The sequence below is a fragment of the Vipera berus genome, assembly GCF_964194415.1.
Source record: "Vipera berus genome assembly, chromosome: 8".
Taxonomy (NCBI): domain Eukaryota; kingdom Metazoa; phylum Chordata; class Lepidosauria; order Squamata; family Viperidae; genus Vipera; species Vipera berus.
Window position 1 is genome coordinate 24,092,989 of NC_138211.1, and position 14,646 is coordinate 24,107,634.

The window sequence follows — 14,646 nt, forward strand, 5'->3', positions numbered from 1 at the left end:
TCCAGAGGACGCTGGTTGGCCTTGTGAGAGACCTGAGGGGGATTGCCTTTGCCTTCAACGCCAAGACTAGTTTTATGATGCTCTTCGAGTGGATGTATCCTTGACTCTTGTGCCTGTCTGCCTCCTGGAATGGGGACCAGGCTGACGACTGAATTCTGGAATCTCCAGTTCTCTCCGATGGCTCAAGGGAAAACGGTGCTTCACCTGCCGTGCTATGCTTAAATTTCCCAGGGCTGGTCAAAAAGCCAGCCTGGACAACATAGCACATGATCTGTAGGTGGCTGAAATAATGTAGATTTGGGCAGACAGCCGGAGGAGGAGAAGACTTAACACTTACTAACTCTTGCCTGAAGTGATCCAATAGATTCATTTGTCTTTTCTTCAAGTCCTTTATTTGCCAACTGAGTCTGTGGTGGTCATCTTTGCAGTAATCTGGCCATCTTGGCTATTCTGACCTGAAGGATGAATGTCTGAGTTGCTTCTGGAAGTAGTCAGGTGGTCCTTAGCTTCAGCCTTACAGCTACCCAGCCTACATGCCAATCTTGCAGCGGGCAGTTGAGCTCTGGTACCATGACCCAGCCTGCACCACCCCTGTGCTCAAGCTGATGGCTGAGCTGGTGCACAATAGGTAAGTGGACTCTTAAGTGGCCTCCTTGGGTACCTGAAGTAAGGCTGTCCTACAGGGACAGACAGGCAGAGGAGAGAGGTGGTATGAGGAGAGAACACTGTAATTATTAGCTCTAGGAAACATAAATATTGATGAGATCTTTGTTGAAAGTGCTGGGATGAATTTCCAGTACCTTCAGACAGCTCCTAAAGAACTACCGTATTTTTCGGACCATAAGATGCACTTTTTTTCCCAAAAGTGGGGGGGAAAACGAGGGTGCGTCTTATGGTCCGAAGGTGATCCGTATGGCCATCCCCATCCTCCGCAAGTGGAAAGCAAGGGAGATTGCCAGGAGCACGAATCGGCACGTGCTGAGAAAGGCCGATCTCACGCTCCTGCACTCTCCCTCGCTCGGTTTCAGCTTCCCTTGCTACAAGAGAAAGCAGGCTGAAACGGAGTGAGGGAGATTGCCTGGAATGCGAATCGGCTGATCTCGCGCTGCTGCCATCTGCCTCGTTTCAGCCTGCTTTCTCTTGTAGCAAGGGAAGCTGAAAGCGAGCGAGGGAGTTTGCAGGAGCGCGAGATCGGCGGATTCGCATTTCTGGCAATCTCCCTCACTCCGTTTCAGCTTGCTTTCTGCAAGAGAAAGCCGGGCTGCAGGGCCGCCTCCGCGGGTACTGCTCTAATGCAGAGAGGGAAGGACAAAGAGGGAGGGAGGGAAGGAAGGAAGGAAGGAAGGAAGGGAGGGAGGGAGGGAGGGACAATGGGAGAGGGAGGGAGAGGGAGAGAGAGAGAAGGAGAAAGAATTTTTTTCCTTCTTTTCCTGCTCTAAAAACTGGGTGCGTCTTATGGTCCGGTGCGTCTTATGGTCCGAAAAATACGGTACTTGGTAGTAAAACAACTTTGGAGCCCATAAAAGATAGGAGTGCAGACAGGAACAACCCAAACAAGAAGAGGCCTGGTGTTTGCAAGTCCTTGGCCTCAGGCAGGTTCCATGACCAGAATCCATGGCAGTGACCTTTCCTGGACCCACCCACCCTTTCTTTGCGAGGGGAAGGCAGCCAGAGACTGTCCTCTCAGATGTTATGGCATTCAGTAAGTGAAGTGGAAACAGCCACTAAATACTGTATAATGCTTTTCAAAAGAATGCTAAAAATCCATAGAAGGTAGCTTTATGCCTGAAGCTTACCCACACGGCATCCTTGTTTAGAACCCAGGGCCACCTCTCTGGCTGCTCTGGGCTTGGGCTGTCCACTCAGATAGCGTGTCTCAGCCAAGGCACAACTAGGGCTTTATAAAGCCCTAGTAAGACCACACCTGGAATACTGCAACTAATTTTGGTCACCATATCTCAAAAAAGATGTTGAGAGTTAGGAAAAAAATCAGAGAAGAGCAACTAAGATAATCAAAGACCTGGAGACCAAAACATACAAAGAATAGCTGCAGGACTTGGGTTTGGCCAGTCTAAAGAAAAGAAGAAATAGGGGAGACATGACAGCAGTATTCCAGTATCTGAGGGGCTGCCATAAGACAGAGGGGGGTCAGGTTGTTCACCAGAGCACCAGAGGGCAGGACAAGAAACTGGTTGGAAACTGACCAAAGAGAGAAGCAACCTGGAATTAAGGAGAAGCTTCCTGACAGTGAGGACAATCAACCATTGGAACAGCTTGCCACCAGAAATCGTGGGCGCTCCATCACTGGAGGTTTTTAAGAAGAGACTGGACAGTCACCTTTTTGAGATGGTATAGGTTCTCCTGCTTGAGCAGGGGGTTGGACTAGAAGACCTCCAAGGCCCCTTTCAGCTCTATTCTATTCTCACTTGCTTTCAGGTCCCAGAGGCTGCAGTTCGATGTCTCCTCCCCAAATGGCATCCTGCTCTTCCGGGAGACCAGTAAAATGATAACGACCTACGGTGGGTACCTTCTCCTTCACAGCCGTTGAACTGGGTCAGATTGGAAGGGAGCTTTGCCCAGGACTGCCTGGCCCACTTGCTGCTGTGGCTCTGAATTGGCAGGGGGACAGCCAAAGAGCATCTCCTTTGGAAAGGTCTTCAACGGGAAAGGGGAAAGAAAGCTAGGCCGAGAGCTGCTCTCCCTTGAAGCCTTGTCCAGTTTAACAGAACTTGGCCTTTGCTTTGCTTTGCTTTGCTGAGGAACCCTGGTGGTGCAGGGGTTAGAATGCAGCATTGCAGGCTGACTCTGCCCACTGCCAGGAGTTCGATCCTGATGGGCTCAAGGTTGACTCAGCCTTCCATCCTTCCCAGGGTGGTAAAATGAGGACCCAGATTGTTGGGGCCCATCGACTGACATTTGTAAACCACTTAGGGAGGGCTGTAAAGTCTAAGCGCTGTTGCTATTGCCATTTGCACCTGTGCCAAGGCGATGCGGCTTTGAGTAGACTTGACCAAATGCAACTCTTTTGTGGTTCCAGTAAGATTCTCTGAAGACTGTCTCTTGGCTTTTTCATCTTCCATTTTTCCAGGAGCCACACAGGTAAACTATCCTTTGAAGGAATGTTTTTGAGATATCTGCCTTGTTTTATGCAGGAAACCGTATCCTCACTTTGGGGGAAGTTCCAAAAGATCAAGTTTATGCCTTGAAGCTAAAGGGGGTTTCCATCTGCTTCTCCATGCTAAAAGCCGCCCTGAGCGGCAGCTACGTCAACTTTGGTGTCTTCCGCCTCTACGGGGACGATGCCCTCGACAACGCCTTGCAAACTTTCATCAAGCTCCTGCTCTCCATCCCACACAGTGACCTGCTGGTGAGAATGCACAGTGACTCCGGTCCCCGCCATCCTCCCCTCCCGCTTGACTTTTCTGGAATTGTTCCCCTCTGCTGCTAGCCTTACATAATGGTGGCGTCCTAACTTGGCCTCCCTCATAATGGCAGCTGGGCTACAAATTAATCTTTGCCCATTCTGGCACTGGGTTGCTTCTTGAGAAAGTGGCAGCAGCTGCCGTTGCCCTGGCTGAGGGACCGGGGCATGATTGCACCCCACAGCAGTTTGCCCTGGGGAGGAGGGACTGCTTGAGGTGTAAGATGAGGGCTGCTGCTGTACTTTCACTTTTGCCAAATGCAGCACTGCCAGGCTCAGATGCAGTGCTGAAAGTGAGGGTCAAAAGTCCGTCTCTTCCCTGCCGTGTCCCAGCAGTGGATGAGCTGATGCCAGATTGGCCTGTGATCCTAGGAAGAGGCAGGCAGGTGGTCCTCGAATTACCACCATTCGTTTAGTGACCATTTGAAGTTACAACGATACTGAACAAAGTGACTTATGACCTTTTATCACTTAAAACTGTTGCAGCATTCTCATGGTCACGTGATCAGAAGCCACCTGCTCAGCAACTGGTCTGTTGTGTGATCCCCTTTTGTGACCTTCTGACAAGCTAAGTCAGTGGGGAAGCCAGATTGTTACTAACTCAGCAACTGCATTGATTCATTTCACAATGACAAGGTCATAAGATGGGGCAAAACTTACTTAACAACTGTCTTGCTTAGTAAAAGAAATTTTGGGCTCAATTGTGGTCGTAAGTTGAGGACTGCCTGTATTTGATTTAGGGTATTCCTAGTGATTGCTATGTGGGACAAGTTGTATTGTGCTTTTCATACTTACTGCATAATTTTATTTATTATGCCGCCGATCTTATCAGGTGACTTTAGGCAGCTTACAGCAAGATAAAAAGAACATTATAAAATATTAAAGAAATAAATATTAACATTAAAATCAACAAGACTTTGCTAAGGAAGGTACAAAGGTAGGAGCGGTTAGAGGTGGAGTCTTTTAATCCAGCATGGAATGCCCCATCAGGGCTCCAGGCCAATCAGATTTTCAGGCCCTTCTCCTGGGACCAGCCAGTTGGAGTCCCTGGGTTGACGGTCCAGCGCATCCTCCTCCTGCAGGGGTGAGTGAGGTGGGCCAGTCCTGCTAGGGTGAGGTGGTCCCCCAGGTACCCTGGCCCTGTGCCATAAAGGCGATGACCCACAGCTTGTATTGGGCCGAGGAGCAAACCAGCAACCAGTGTGTCTTGCTCAGGAGTGGTCCCATGCAGTCCAGAAGCGAGATGATTGGGCCTGAGTGACTGAGCACAGGAACCTCTGATCCGGGAAGGGGCACAACTGGCACACAACACAAAATTGCACAAAGGTTCACCTAGCCACGACCGCAACCGGCTCTCCAAGCAATTTCAGTTGTCAAAATCTTTAATAATGAGATTGAAAGAATTCTGAGTTAAACAGTCACATGATATAAAACCCCAAGGATATATATAAAATAGCACTGGATGGTCAGGTCGTGAAACCTATGAGATGGGGGCCTGGCATGATAACAGCTCTACCTCTCTGGTCTAGGAATTCAAGAACGGTTACACTACATGCAGATAATTTGTCAATAAATTGGAAGCTGTACCTTCAGTGGTTATAAAAGTAAAGATGTTTGGAAAATCACTGCTTCTGATATTGGGATTGCCGGGGGGAGGGAGGAGTAATACGTCTGAATGCTCCCCAACCTCAGCATGTCTGAATTTGTCACACATTCTGGGCCCACAAAACTCGTCTGAAAGTTCTCCTAATCCCTTTCTTTATCTTTTTTCAGGATTATCCTAAACTCAGCCAGTCCTACTATTCTTTACTGGAAGTTCTTACTCAAGATCACATGAATTTTATAGCTAGCCTGGAGCCACATGTAATCATGTATATTCTATCTTCCATTTCAGAAGGTCTCACAGCACTAGGTGAGTGCAACAATCGTTATTTGGAAGTTTGAGGGCTCTTCTTGAGAGCTGAGGAAGGGCTACGAAAGTCTTAACCGTCAGGGCCAACAGGCGCCCTGGGGTTTTGTTCTCCAGCAGCAGCAAAGGAATGTAGACACCAACATTACCTGGCTTAGACATAATGCACAGTAGAACATCTAAATCTTTCCTTAATTCCCTCGCAGTTCCTGGTTTGGTGTCTTCATTTTGATATAAGGATTAGCCTTACATTTACTTAATCTCTTGTGGCAAAGTGAGTGACAGAGCAATCCCAAGCAATTGGATCTTTATCCCTCCATTAGCTTTCTCAGGAAGATTTGGCAGCCTCAACTGACTAGCCATCAGCCCTTGAGGAGGACAAAGGTTTGTGAAGGAGGGGTTCACACTGATCATTTTGGTGGGTTTTCAGCTGTTATAGCCACTGCTGATACTGCATGATAGCCTTGCAAGGTTTGATCATAGAACCCTTTTAATGAGAATTCCACAACACCTGAGACCTATTCACTTCTGGGTTGCTCTCAAAGAATCGTATGGCTTAGCAAAATTATCTGTACGTACAATGAAACGTAAGACAAGTAATGCTTTGTCTTAAGATATGAACAAGGCATACAACCTGTCCAAGGACCTGAAGGGTTTAAGAAATCATGCCAGGAGAATAAGAGTGCACAATGGTCACAGCGGGCTTGGTTGGCCTGAGGCTGCTACTGCTCATCCAGGTTTTTTGGCCAAGGAAATGATCCAGCTAATGAAATAGGCATTTTTGACCTGGCATAACTCTGGCCTCATTCCTCTTTTCCTGGCAGATACCATGGTTTGCACTGGATGCTGCTCCTGCTTAGACCACATTGTCACTTATCTCTTCAAGCAGCTCTCCCGCAGCACCAAAAAGAGGTCTGCCCCCTTGACCCAGGAGAGCGATCGGTTCCTCCACATCATGCAACAGCACCCAGAGATGATTCAACAGGTCAGGACAAGGAGGGCAGGACTCGGGGGGTGTTTCTGAAAGCAGCTCCACATCATTGCCCTTGAGTTAGAATTAAAATGAGAATCACAGGTCGGAAGGGACCTTGTAGGTCATCTAGTCCAACCCCCCGCCCATTTCTGATAGATGTCAGTCCAGTCTCTTCTTGAAAGCTTCCAGGGATGAAGTACCCCCAACATCTGAAGGCAATCTGTTCCCTTGGTTGATTGTTCTCACTGTCAGAAAATTTCTCCTTATATTTAGTTTGAATCCTTGCCTGGCCTTCAGGCCCTTTGGAGAATAGCTTGACCCCCCTCCTGTCTGTGAAAGCCCCTCAAATATTGGAAGACTGCTGTCATGTCTCCCCTGGTCCTTCTCTTCACTAGACTAGCCATGCCCAGTTCCTTTAACCGTTCCTCATATGCTTTAGCCTCCAGTCCCCTGATCATCTTTGTTGCTCTTCTCTGCACTTTTTCTAGAGTCTCAACATCTTTTTTATAGTGTGGAGACCAAAACTGGTTGCAGTATTCCAGGTGTGATCTTATTAAGGCTTTATAGAGTGATATTAGTACCTCACGTGATCTAGATTGAATCCCTCTGTTAATGCAACTTAAGATTGCGTTGGTTTTTGGCTGCCGCCGCACACTATTCACTCATATTTGATTGTCTACTAAGGCTCCAAGATCCCTCTCACAGTTTCTGCTATTAAGCCTGGTTTCACCCAATCTATATATGTATTTTTGGTTTTTCTTGCCTAAGTGTAAGACTTTACTTTTCTCTACACTGAATTTTATTTTGTTGGATTTTGACAGATGTGAACACTGGGCCCTATCTATCTGGATCTGGAGCCTATCATCTAGGGCACAGGTCTGCAACCTGCGGCTCCGGAGCCGCATGCGGCTCTTTCAGCCGTCTCCTGCGGCTCCCAGTCCTCTGCCATGTGCAGTCCCCCCCAAAAAAAGTGGGACTAAAATAGTTCAACCAATCAATTCAAATATGCAGGGTAGGTGCATATCTCGCCTTGGCTCCACTCTTCAGTCAAACCCTGTTCTGCGCATGCGCGCATGTACGCACATGCGCACACATTTTTTGCAGCTCCCAGTTTTTCCTTTTGTGAGGGAACCGGTTCCGAGTGGCTCTTTCACTGTTTCAGGTTGCTGACCCCTGATCTAGGGTGTTGGCTATTCCTGCCAGCTTAGTGTCATATGCAGATTTGATAAGCTCCCCTTCTATTCCCTCATCTAAATCTTTTATGAAGATATTGAAGAGTACCGGGCCTAAGACGTAACCTTGGGGTACCCCACTGCTTACTTCCCTCCATTAGACATAGTACCATTAAGGACTACTTGTTGAGTACCGTTTGTCAGCCAGTTACAAATCTGTCTAATGGTGGTGTTGTCTATCCCACTTTTTCTTAGCTTTGCAAGAAGTGGTTGTGGTCTACTTTGTTGAATGTATTGCCAGAGTCTAAGTATACTATGTCCACAGCATTTTGCTGGTCTACTAATTTAGTCACTTGGTCAAAGAATGAAATGAGATTGGTTTGGCATGATCTGTTTTTAACAAATCCGTGCTGGCTTCTAATTATTACTTGTTTGTAGATGTTCGCAGATCTTTTTTTTTAATCTTTTCCAGGATCTTCCCAGGTATTGATGTTAGACTGATTGATCTGTAGTTTCCTGAGTCTGTTTTCCCCCCCTTTTTTTGAAGATGGGAACCACGTCAGCTCTTTTCCAGTCCTCTGGTAGTTCTCCAATGCTCCAGGATTTTTGAAAGATATGGTTCAGATGTCTCTGAGATGACAGCTGCCAGCTCTTTCAGAACTCTGGGATGAAATCCATCAGGTCCTGGGGATTTATATTCATCAAGATCAGACAGGTGTTCTCTTGCTATTTTCTTGCTTATTTTTCTAGTCTGTCTTTTTCAGTTATGTTTTTGGTAGGTTAGGATATAATTTCTTTTTGCATTAAGACCGATGCAAAGAATGAGTTAAGCAGCTCTGCTTTTTGTCTGCTGCCTGTTATTTCCTTGCCGTTGCCTGATATACGTAAGGCTAAAACCCTTGCCTGGAATATTTACACACAGGTTGCAAGAAGCGATTTTTGTCCCCAGGAAATTATTGTAGAACTTTTCATCTCCTCACTCTCAATATTGTTTGAGGATGAAGGGACTATTCTGCTGAAAATGCTTAGCTGCCTTTTACTCTTCCTAGCCCAGAGGCCAGCAGTTTGCCAGGATCGTCTCGTCAGTAACTGCTTGCAAGCACACATGCCTGGTCGCGATGAGTGCCTTGCAGTCAGTATCTCGCGTCAGGATGGTCTTCCTCCAAGGCGCTTGCTTCCAATTTCCAAGATATTTAAGCTTTAGCTTGGTTTCTAATGCTTCCAGTGAGTTGTGTGGCTTTGCTCCAACTATTTGTTCTTCTGGCAATTCAAGACACTCCCCATCCCTTTCTTCAATTCAAAGGGCTGTTTTTCTTTATTCATCCTATCAATTGCCCAACTTTCACAGCCATATGCTGTGACCGGGAGAGTCCTTGCATCTCGCAATATTCCTCAGAATATTTCTTCCAACAAACTTAATTTCAATTTCTTTTTTTCTTTCAATCTAGCTTTTCTCAAAATGTTTCACATATCCGTGTAATAGGTAGTATGCAATCTTGATATACTTCATTTGAAGCAGTTAGTTACTCTATATTTTGTTCTAGCTGTTGCTTTCTGATCAGCAAATTCTTTAGCTTGCAAATGAGGTAGTCCAGTATGCCCATGTTTTTAAGAACTGTAGTCCGTGTGCACTACAGCCAAAAGTCATAGAATAATCAATAATTGATACTCTTACTATTTACTAAGTACTTACCAAGATTGACCCAGCCTTCCATCCTTTCGAGGTCAGTAAAATGAGGACCCAGATGTTGGGGGCCATAGGCTGACTCTGTGGTATGTAAGTCTAAGGGCTATTGCTATTTTCTCATCTGTTGGGGCTTGTGGAGAGCGTGATCCCAGTGCTTTTCTCTTTGGAAACCAGCTCCAGGTATTCTGGAAACCTGGATTGAGAAAGTCAGGATCGTTGTCTTGTGGGAACACGAGGAATGCAGCTGCTTGGTAGACTGAGCATCCCTTCGCTTTCCCCACTGGATTATAAACTGTGGGCATCGACTTTCGGTGTTGTGAAACAGTTCCCACAGCTTTCTTAGCCTGATTTCCCAGGCTTGTTAACTTCATTTCCCAAACCCTCTGGCTTTAGCTCAGCGATGGTACTTGAGTACCAAGCAGATAGGAAATCTTTCTAGTTGTTCTATACATTGATCACCTTTTCTTCTTCATATGCTTCTCCAGCCAATCTTTGTGTTTGCCTTATCATTCCTGTCTAAGAGATTCCCTTCATTTTTCTACTTTTCTAAAATCCTGTTTGATTTTTGTCCTTGTTCAGATATACAGTATCTCATACCTTCTGTGATATTTGGTAGTTAGGTAACGTTTCCTCTGAGGCTTTGATATTTTGCATTTTGTTTTGATGGAATCTGCTACTCCCTGGGCATGAAGCACCCCCCACTTCAGGCTGCTGGAACACCGTCTCTTCCCTTGTCTGTCAGCCTTTTTAAACAGATATAAAACATTCCTGTCAGGACTCAGGCAGCTGGGCAAGGTCAAGGAAACAAATGCTTAAATGGATTCCTGGAAAACCTCTGTAAATGCTGGTCTGTGATAAATACAGAATTCTGAAAAGTGTAGTAGGAATTTACAGAGTTGGAAGCGAGCTGAAGGTCTTCTACCCCAACCCCCTGCTCAGACAGGAGACCGTATACCATTTCAGACAAACGGCTGTCCAGTCTCTTCTTGAAAACCCCCAGTGATGGAGCACCCACAACTTCTGGAGGCAAGCCGTCCCATCGATTGTTCTGTCAGGAATCTTCTCCTTAATTCTAGGTTGGATCTTTCCTTGATTAGCTTCCACCTGTTATTTCTCATCCAACCCCCTCAGGTGCTTTAGAAAATGTGTTGACCCTGTCTTCTTTGTGATAGCCACTCAGATATTGCAAGACTGCTATTGTGTCCCCCCTAGTTCTTTTGTTAGACTAGACGTTCTCACTCCCAATTTCTCCCACTCATTTGTAGTGACTAAATGCTTCTTGGAATACTTTGAATTGCTTCCCTCCAAAACATCTGACTAAATTGCTCTTTATTACATAAGCTGTTCTGTGAGTTGCCCACTATGTCTACCTTTCCTTCCCAGTTTCCCCATAATCCCCAGCAGTGCCCCAGTGTGAGCTCGGTAGACCTGTACAGTTGACTGGATTGTGCTTGATCCTTCCAGATGCTCTCCACAGTGTTGAATATCATCATATTTGAAGACTGCAGGAACCAGTGGTCTATGTCACGGCCTTTGCTTGGCTTGATCCTACTCAATGAAAAGGTAAGGCCACCGATTTAGGGTAGTGTGTCATTGTGTGCTGGCACATTATCCTGGATAGCTTACAGCGTGAACTTTTCCTTTGCAGTATTTTTCAGATTTAAGGAACAGCATAGTAAACAGCCAGCCCCCTGAGAAACAACAAGCTATGCATCTCTGCTTTGAAAATCTCATGGAAGGCATTGAGCGCAACCTGCTGACAAAGAATCGCGATAGGTCAGTAACTTCATAAAACGCAGCCAGCAGAACAGCCAAAGTCCTCTGTTCTTATTCATTTCGTTCTGAAGAAGCAGCACCCCTGCCAGATCGCTGAACACCTGAGCTCTTGGGCAGGAGGATTGCCCACTAGCCCAGGACCGCATGCAGCCTGCAAGGGTGGCTCCACCATCTCTTGTGACCCACGCTGCCAAAAACTATTGTGCCAACAAAATAACTCACTGTGCCGAGGCTGCAAATCCTGTCTTAAATTTAACGGAATCAAAAAGACGAACCACCACCACCCATAGTTCTCTGGCTCAAAGGCTCGCCCACCCCTATGAGTAGTTAAACCAGCCTGGTGCAGCCGTCCCTCTTTACATTTCCCTCTCAGAGGAACACCAGAAATGTCATCGCCCCCAGTTAAATTCTGTAGGACAGTTATCCTTTCAGAAGCATTTTGGTCCCTGTCGTGAAGGAACCTGCTTGGCTCCTTTCCAAAGTTATAAAGTAGTTACACTTTGCTTGTGTTCAAAATCCAAATCTCCAGTGTCCAGTGAAGAAAATGGAAGGAAAATTGGGAGGAGCTGAAGGGATATTGGGTTTGCCCCTCACTTGCGGCCATGTTTTCAAAGCTGAAATTCAGAGCATTAAAAAACTGAGCTTTGGCCAGAAGTTGGATTTGGCTGATTCTCATGATTCCCTAAGAACCCAACTCTCGTCTGATGCCATCCAGCTGTTGGGCAAAAAGACAGGTCCGTTTGCCCCCATCCTAACGTCTGTTTCTTTGACAGGTTTACACAGAATCTTTCTGCATTTCGTCGAGAAGTAAACGATTCCATGAAAAATTCCACCTACGGGGTAAACAGCAACGACATGATGAGCTGACGTCTCGCCAGGAGCTGCTCTCTGGGCTGGGGAGGTTAACTTTTCCGATGGAAAGACACAAGGGTGTTTCCGATCCCTGCTGGTCCTCCTTGGGGCTAGGCTGCAGGAGGGGGGTGTAAAAGGTTCACTCAGAGGGGGTCTTTCATTGGGGAGGCACCATTGGCGCCTCCCTGCGTGAATGTCAGAGGAACCCTGTGTCCTGCCACAGCCTGCCTTGTATAAACATGTACATTTTTTCATAACATTTTGAACAAGGTTTATATTGACTCAAGTTTAAAAAAAAGTGTGAGTGAAATTTTTACATAGTGCACCAATGCTAGAGCGAGGGTGGTATGCAAGTGAAGAGTCTCCTGGCTACCTGCCACATTACTGGGCAAGGGGGTGTGAGTACAGAATTATATTTAGTACTAGTCTAGAGGCACAAGTGTAAAATTCCAAATGTATATTTTTCTTATCTATCCCTTCAGCTTAGGCCATCCCTCCCCACCTTCCCTCATTAGGAGCTCAAAGCCATGCCACATTCCTGCCATGCACACGCACACACACACATACACATTTTTGGAAGATGGGAGGACTTGGCTATCTGGCAGCAGTTGTGAGCAACTCCACATTGCACCCATGTTCATGGAGCATCTTGGAGCTCTGGAAACAGCAGCTTCTCCCCAAGGCCATCCCACCACCAAGAAAGTGCACTGTAAATCCTTCAGACAAATCTCTTTTCCCACTAAAGCTGTTGGAACATTTGTTAAATGTTAAATTTAGTGAAAACAACAGGGACCGATTTCCCTTGGCCCTGCCCCACCCTCTTGCTGCTAGTTTTCTGTCCCAGGAGCCCAGATCTAATTGTAACCCTGGTTTCTCTCCCCAACTAGCATCTCCTTGATGGGGGGAGAATTATTTCCTCTGGCGATTGTGTGCTGGGTCCTTTTTCCGTGACCAGGTTGCTGAATGATTTGTACGGATGTTTGCTGCATACAGTGTAAGCATTGTGGCTGCAAATAAAGTGGTTTCTACTGAACTGCGTGCAATGAGGCCAGAGCGTTAATCTTCGGGGTACAAATGGCAGGGAACCCGACAGAGGGGCCCCCGCCTGGCAAACGAGGGTCCATCTTTAGAAAAAAAACAAGCCACACAACGTTAATCTCGGAACTCACTGTTTACAAGCCAAGATGGAGACGGACCTTCTGCTGAAGTCCCGCATACAAAGCGGAAGGCAAACGTCGATCGCTGGGCCAGGAGACGGCGCAGGGGCAGCTCCCCAAAGCGGCCCACGCCTCGCCCTCCGAGGGCCGCCCAGCCTCTCCCCCCCGCGGGTCTCCTCGCTTGCGCGACTCGCGTCCGGTCCGGCCAGGCTCTCAGCGGGCGCCGGCCGGGTCGGGCTCGGCCTCTGGAGCGCCCGCGCGGCGGTAGACGGCGCCGTTGCAGCCCTCGCGGTTGCGCGCGATCTCGACGGCCAAGAACTGGATGCGCGGCGCTGCGGGGAGGAGAGGCAGGCGAGGAGGGGCCGTCACGAGGCCGGCCCAGGCCCAGCCCGCCGCCCGGCGCTTACCCAGCACGGAGTTCTCCTCCGAGTAGCCGCGGCGGCAGTCGAGGCGCAGGAGAGTCCCGAGGTTGAAGTCCTCCACCGCCCCCTCGAACTGCAGGCAGAAGGGGCGCCACTTCTGCGGGGGGAGAGCGAGCCGTGAGCCCGCGTCCCCCCCCCGGCCCCGCCGCCCCTCCCCGGGCGCCGCCCCACCTCTTTGGCCGGCTCCGACTTGAGCGACTCCACGTCCAGCAGGTCGACGCGCAGGTCGGGGAAGCTCCGCCGGAAGGCCGCGTAGATCCGGTCGTCGGCCGGGGTGAGCCTCAGCCCCGCGGGGTCAGCGGCCGAGAGCAGCTGCGGGCGAACCGGGCGGGTCAGCGGCGCCGAGACCCCCGCCCGCCCGCCCGCCGCCGCTCCCCCGCCCCCGCCCGGGACTCACGTGGAAGTAGACGTGGGCGTGCTGGAGGGCGCGCTCGGCCCAGGCCGCCTCCAGCCGCGGCTGCCGGAGAGAGGGAGGGAGGGAGAGCCGTCAGCGCCCCGAGGCCCCGAGCCCCGCCGCCCGCCGGCCCGCCGCCCCGCACTCACGTCGTTCCCGAAGGCCTCGGCCGGCAGTGAGAGCACGTGGGCCGCCTCGGCCGCTTCCCGGGCGCCCTGCGGGGGGAGAAGAGGAGGAGGAGGAGAAGAGGCGGTGAGGGGGCCGCCGGTCGGCGCCGCCCCAGCCCCGCGGCCCTCGCTCACCAGCGCGCCCGGCCCCGCCGCCGTCGCCGCCATGCCGGAGCCGCGCTTCAGGGAGGAGGCGGCGCCGGGCGGGCCCGAAGGCGGAAGGGGAGCGCCGGGCCCGCTCGCGGAGGCGGCGCCGGGAGGAGGCGTCTCTGCCGGGGCGGTCCCCCCGGCCCTCCCCCGGGGCAAAGCTCTCCGCCTCGCCTCTGCCGGCGGGAGTCGCCCGTGCGGGGCTCGAAGGAAGCGGGGCCTCGGCGCCGGGATCCGGGCTGCGGGGCAGAAGCGGCGTCGCTTGCCTCTGCCCCAGGGGCCGAAGATGATGCTGTCCAGGGCCCCTCAGGCCTTGGGGGGGCGTCAACCAGAGAGAGAGCTGCCTGCCTGCACAGAGGGAATACAGAGTCCGGCAGAGGCCCTGTGAGAGGCGAATTCTATTTAGCAGGGCTTTTCAATCTTTTCACCAATTGTACCACTTTTAGGATACTGCAATATTCAAGTACACCCCCCCCCCGTCGCCTAGCAAGATGTCTAAAACTTAAAAACAAACAAGGAAAAAAGTGTTAAAGTACAGGTAGTCCTAGACTTACAACAGTTTACTTAGT

At 49.5% G+C, this 14,646-nt stretch overlaps 2 protein-coding genes and 1 long non-coding RNA gene across 11 annotated transcripts in view; 1 reads left to right on the forward strand and 2 right to left on the reverse strand.

Annotated features, from left to right (window-relative positions):
* The window catches only part of XPO7 (exportin 7), a 61,161-nt gene extending 48,338 nt beyond the window's left edge, over positions 1-12,823 (forward strand). For all 4 annotated transcript variants that reach the window (XM_081333921.1, XM_081333924.1, XM_081333923.1 and 1 more), the window contains 9 exons: positions 6-94; positions 521-628; positions 2,437-2,519; positions 3,153-3,367; positions 5,195-5,333; positions 6,155-6,315; positions 10,627-10,725; positions 10,811-10,938; positions 11,712-12,823. In XM_081333921.1, coding sequence (XP_081190047.1) covers positions 6-94; positions 521-628; positions 2,437-2,519; positions 3,153-3,367; positions 5,195-5,333; positions 6,155-6,315; positions 10,627-10,725; positions 10,811-10,938; positions 11,712-11,805 — 1,116 coding nt within the window. In that variant the 3' untranslated portion in view covers positions 11,806-12,823. The remainder of the gene's footprint in view (positions 1-5; positions 95-520; positions 629-2,436; positions 2,520-3,152; positions 3,368-5,194; positions 5,334-6,154; positions 6,316-10,626; positions 10,726-10,810; positions 10,939-11,711) is intronic.
* On the reverse strand, positions 639-10,702 carry LOC308671610. Of its 2 annotated transcripts, XR_014027249.1 has the most exons (4): positions 10,591-10,702; positions 9,760-9,905; positions 4,217-4,267; positions 639-677 (listed from the first exon to the last, which is right to left on the reverse strand). It is a non-coding gene; the product is annotated as an uncharacterized lncRNA (long non-coding RNA). The 2 variants fall into 2 exon arrangements; XR_014027250.1 differs by lacking the exon at positions 10,591-10,702 and having other exon boundaries at positions 9,760-10,183.
* A 119-nt stretch (positions 12,824-12,942) lies between the features above and the next one.
* Positions 12,943-14,168, reverse strand: PBDC1 (polysaccharide biosynthesis domain containing 1). 5 transcript variants are annotated; one of them, XM_081333929.1, is made up of 6 exons: positions 14,066-14,161; positions 13,913-13,978; positions 13,767-13,826; positions 13,541-13,681; positions 13,355-13,466; positions 12,943-13,279 (listed from the first exon to the last, which is right to left on the reverse strand). In XM_081333929.1, the coding sequence occupies exons 1-6, from the start codon at positions 14,096-14,098 to the stop codon at positions 13,161-13,163; spliced, it is 531 nt and encodes a 176-aa protein (XP_081190055.1). In that variant the 5' UTR covers positions 14,099-14,161; the 3' UTR covers positions 12,943-13,160. The 5 variants fall into 5 exon arrangements, with proteins under 5 accessions (XP_081190055.1, XP_081190053.1, XP_081190054.1 ...); XM_081333927.1 differs by lacking the exon at positions 13,355-13,466 and having other exon boundaries at positions 14,066-14,163; XM_081333928.1 differs by having other exon boundaries at positions 13,913-14,158.
* Between the last annotated feature and the right edge of the window lie 478 nt (positions 14,169-14,646).

Coding starts and splice junctions, on each gene's coding strand:
- PBDC1 (XM_081333925.1), bottom strand. CDS start 14,098: ATGGCGGCGACGGCGGCGGGGCCGGGCGCGCTGGTGAGCGAGGGCCGC. Junction 13,827..13,912: donor CCGAGGCCTTCGGGAACGAC/GTGAGTGCGGGG, acceptor TCTCTCCGGCAG/CCGCGGCTGGAGGCGGCCTG. Junction 13,280..13,540: donor AGTCGGAGCCGGCCAAAGAG/GTGGGGCGGCGC, acceptor TCCTCCCCGCAG/CGCCGCGCATCCAGTTCTTG.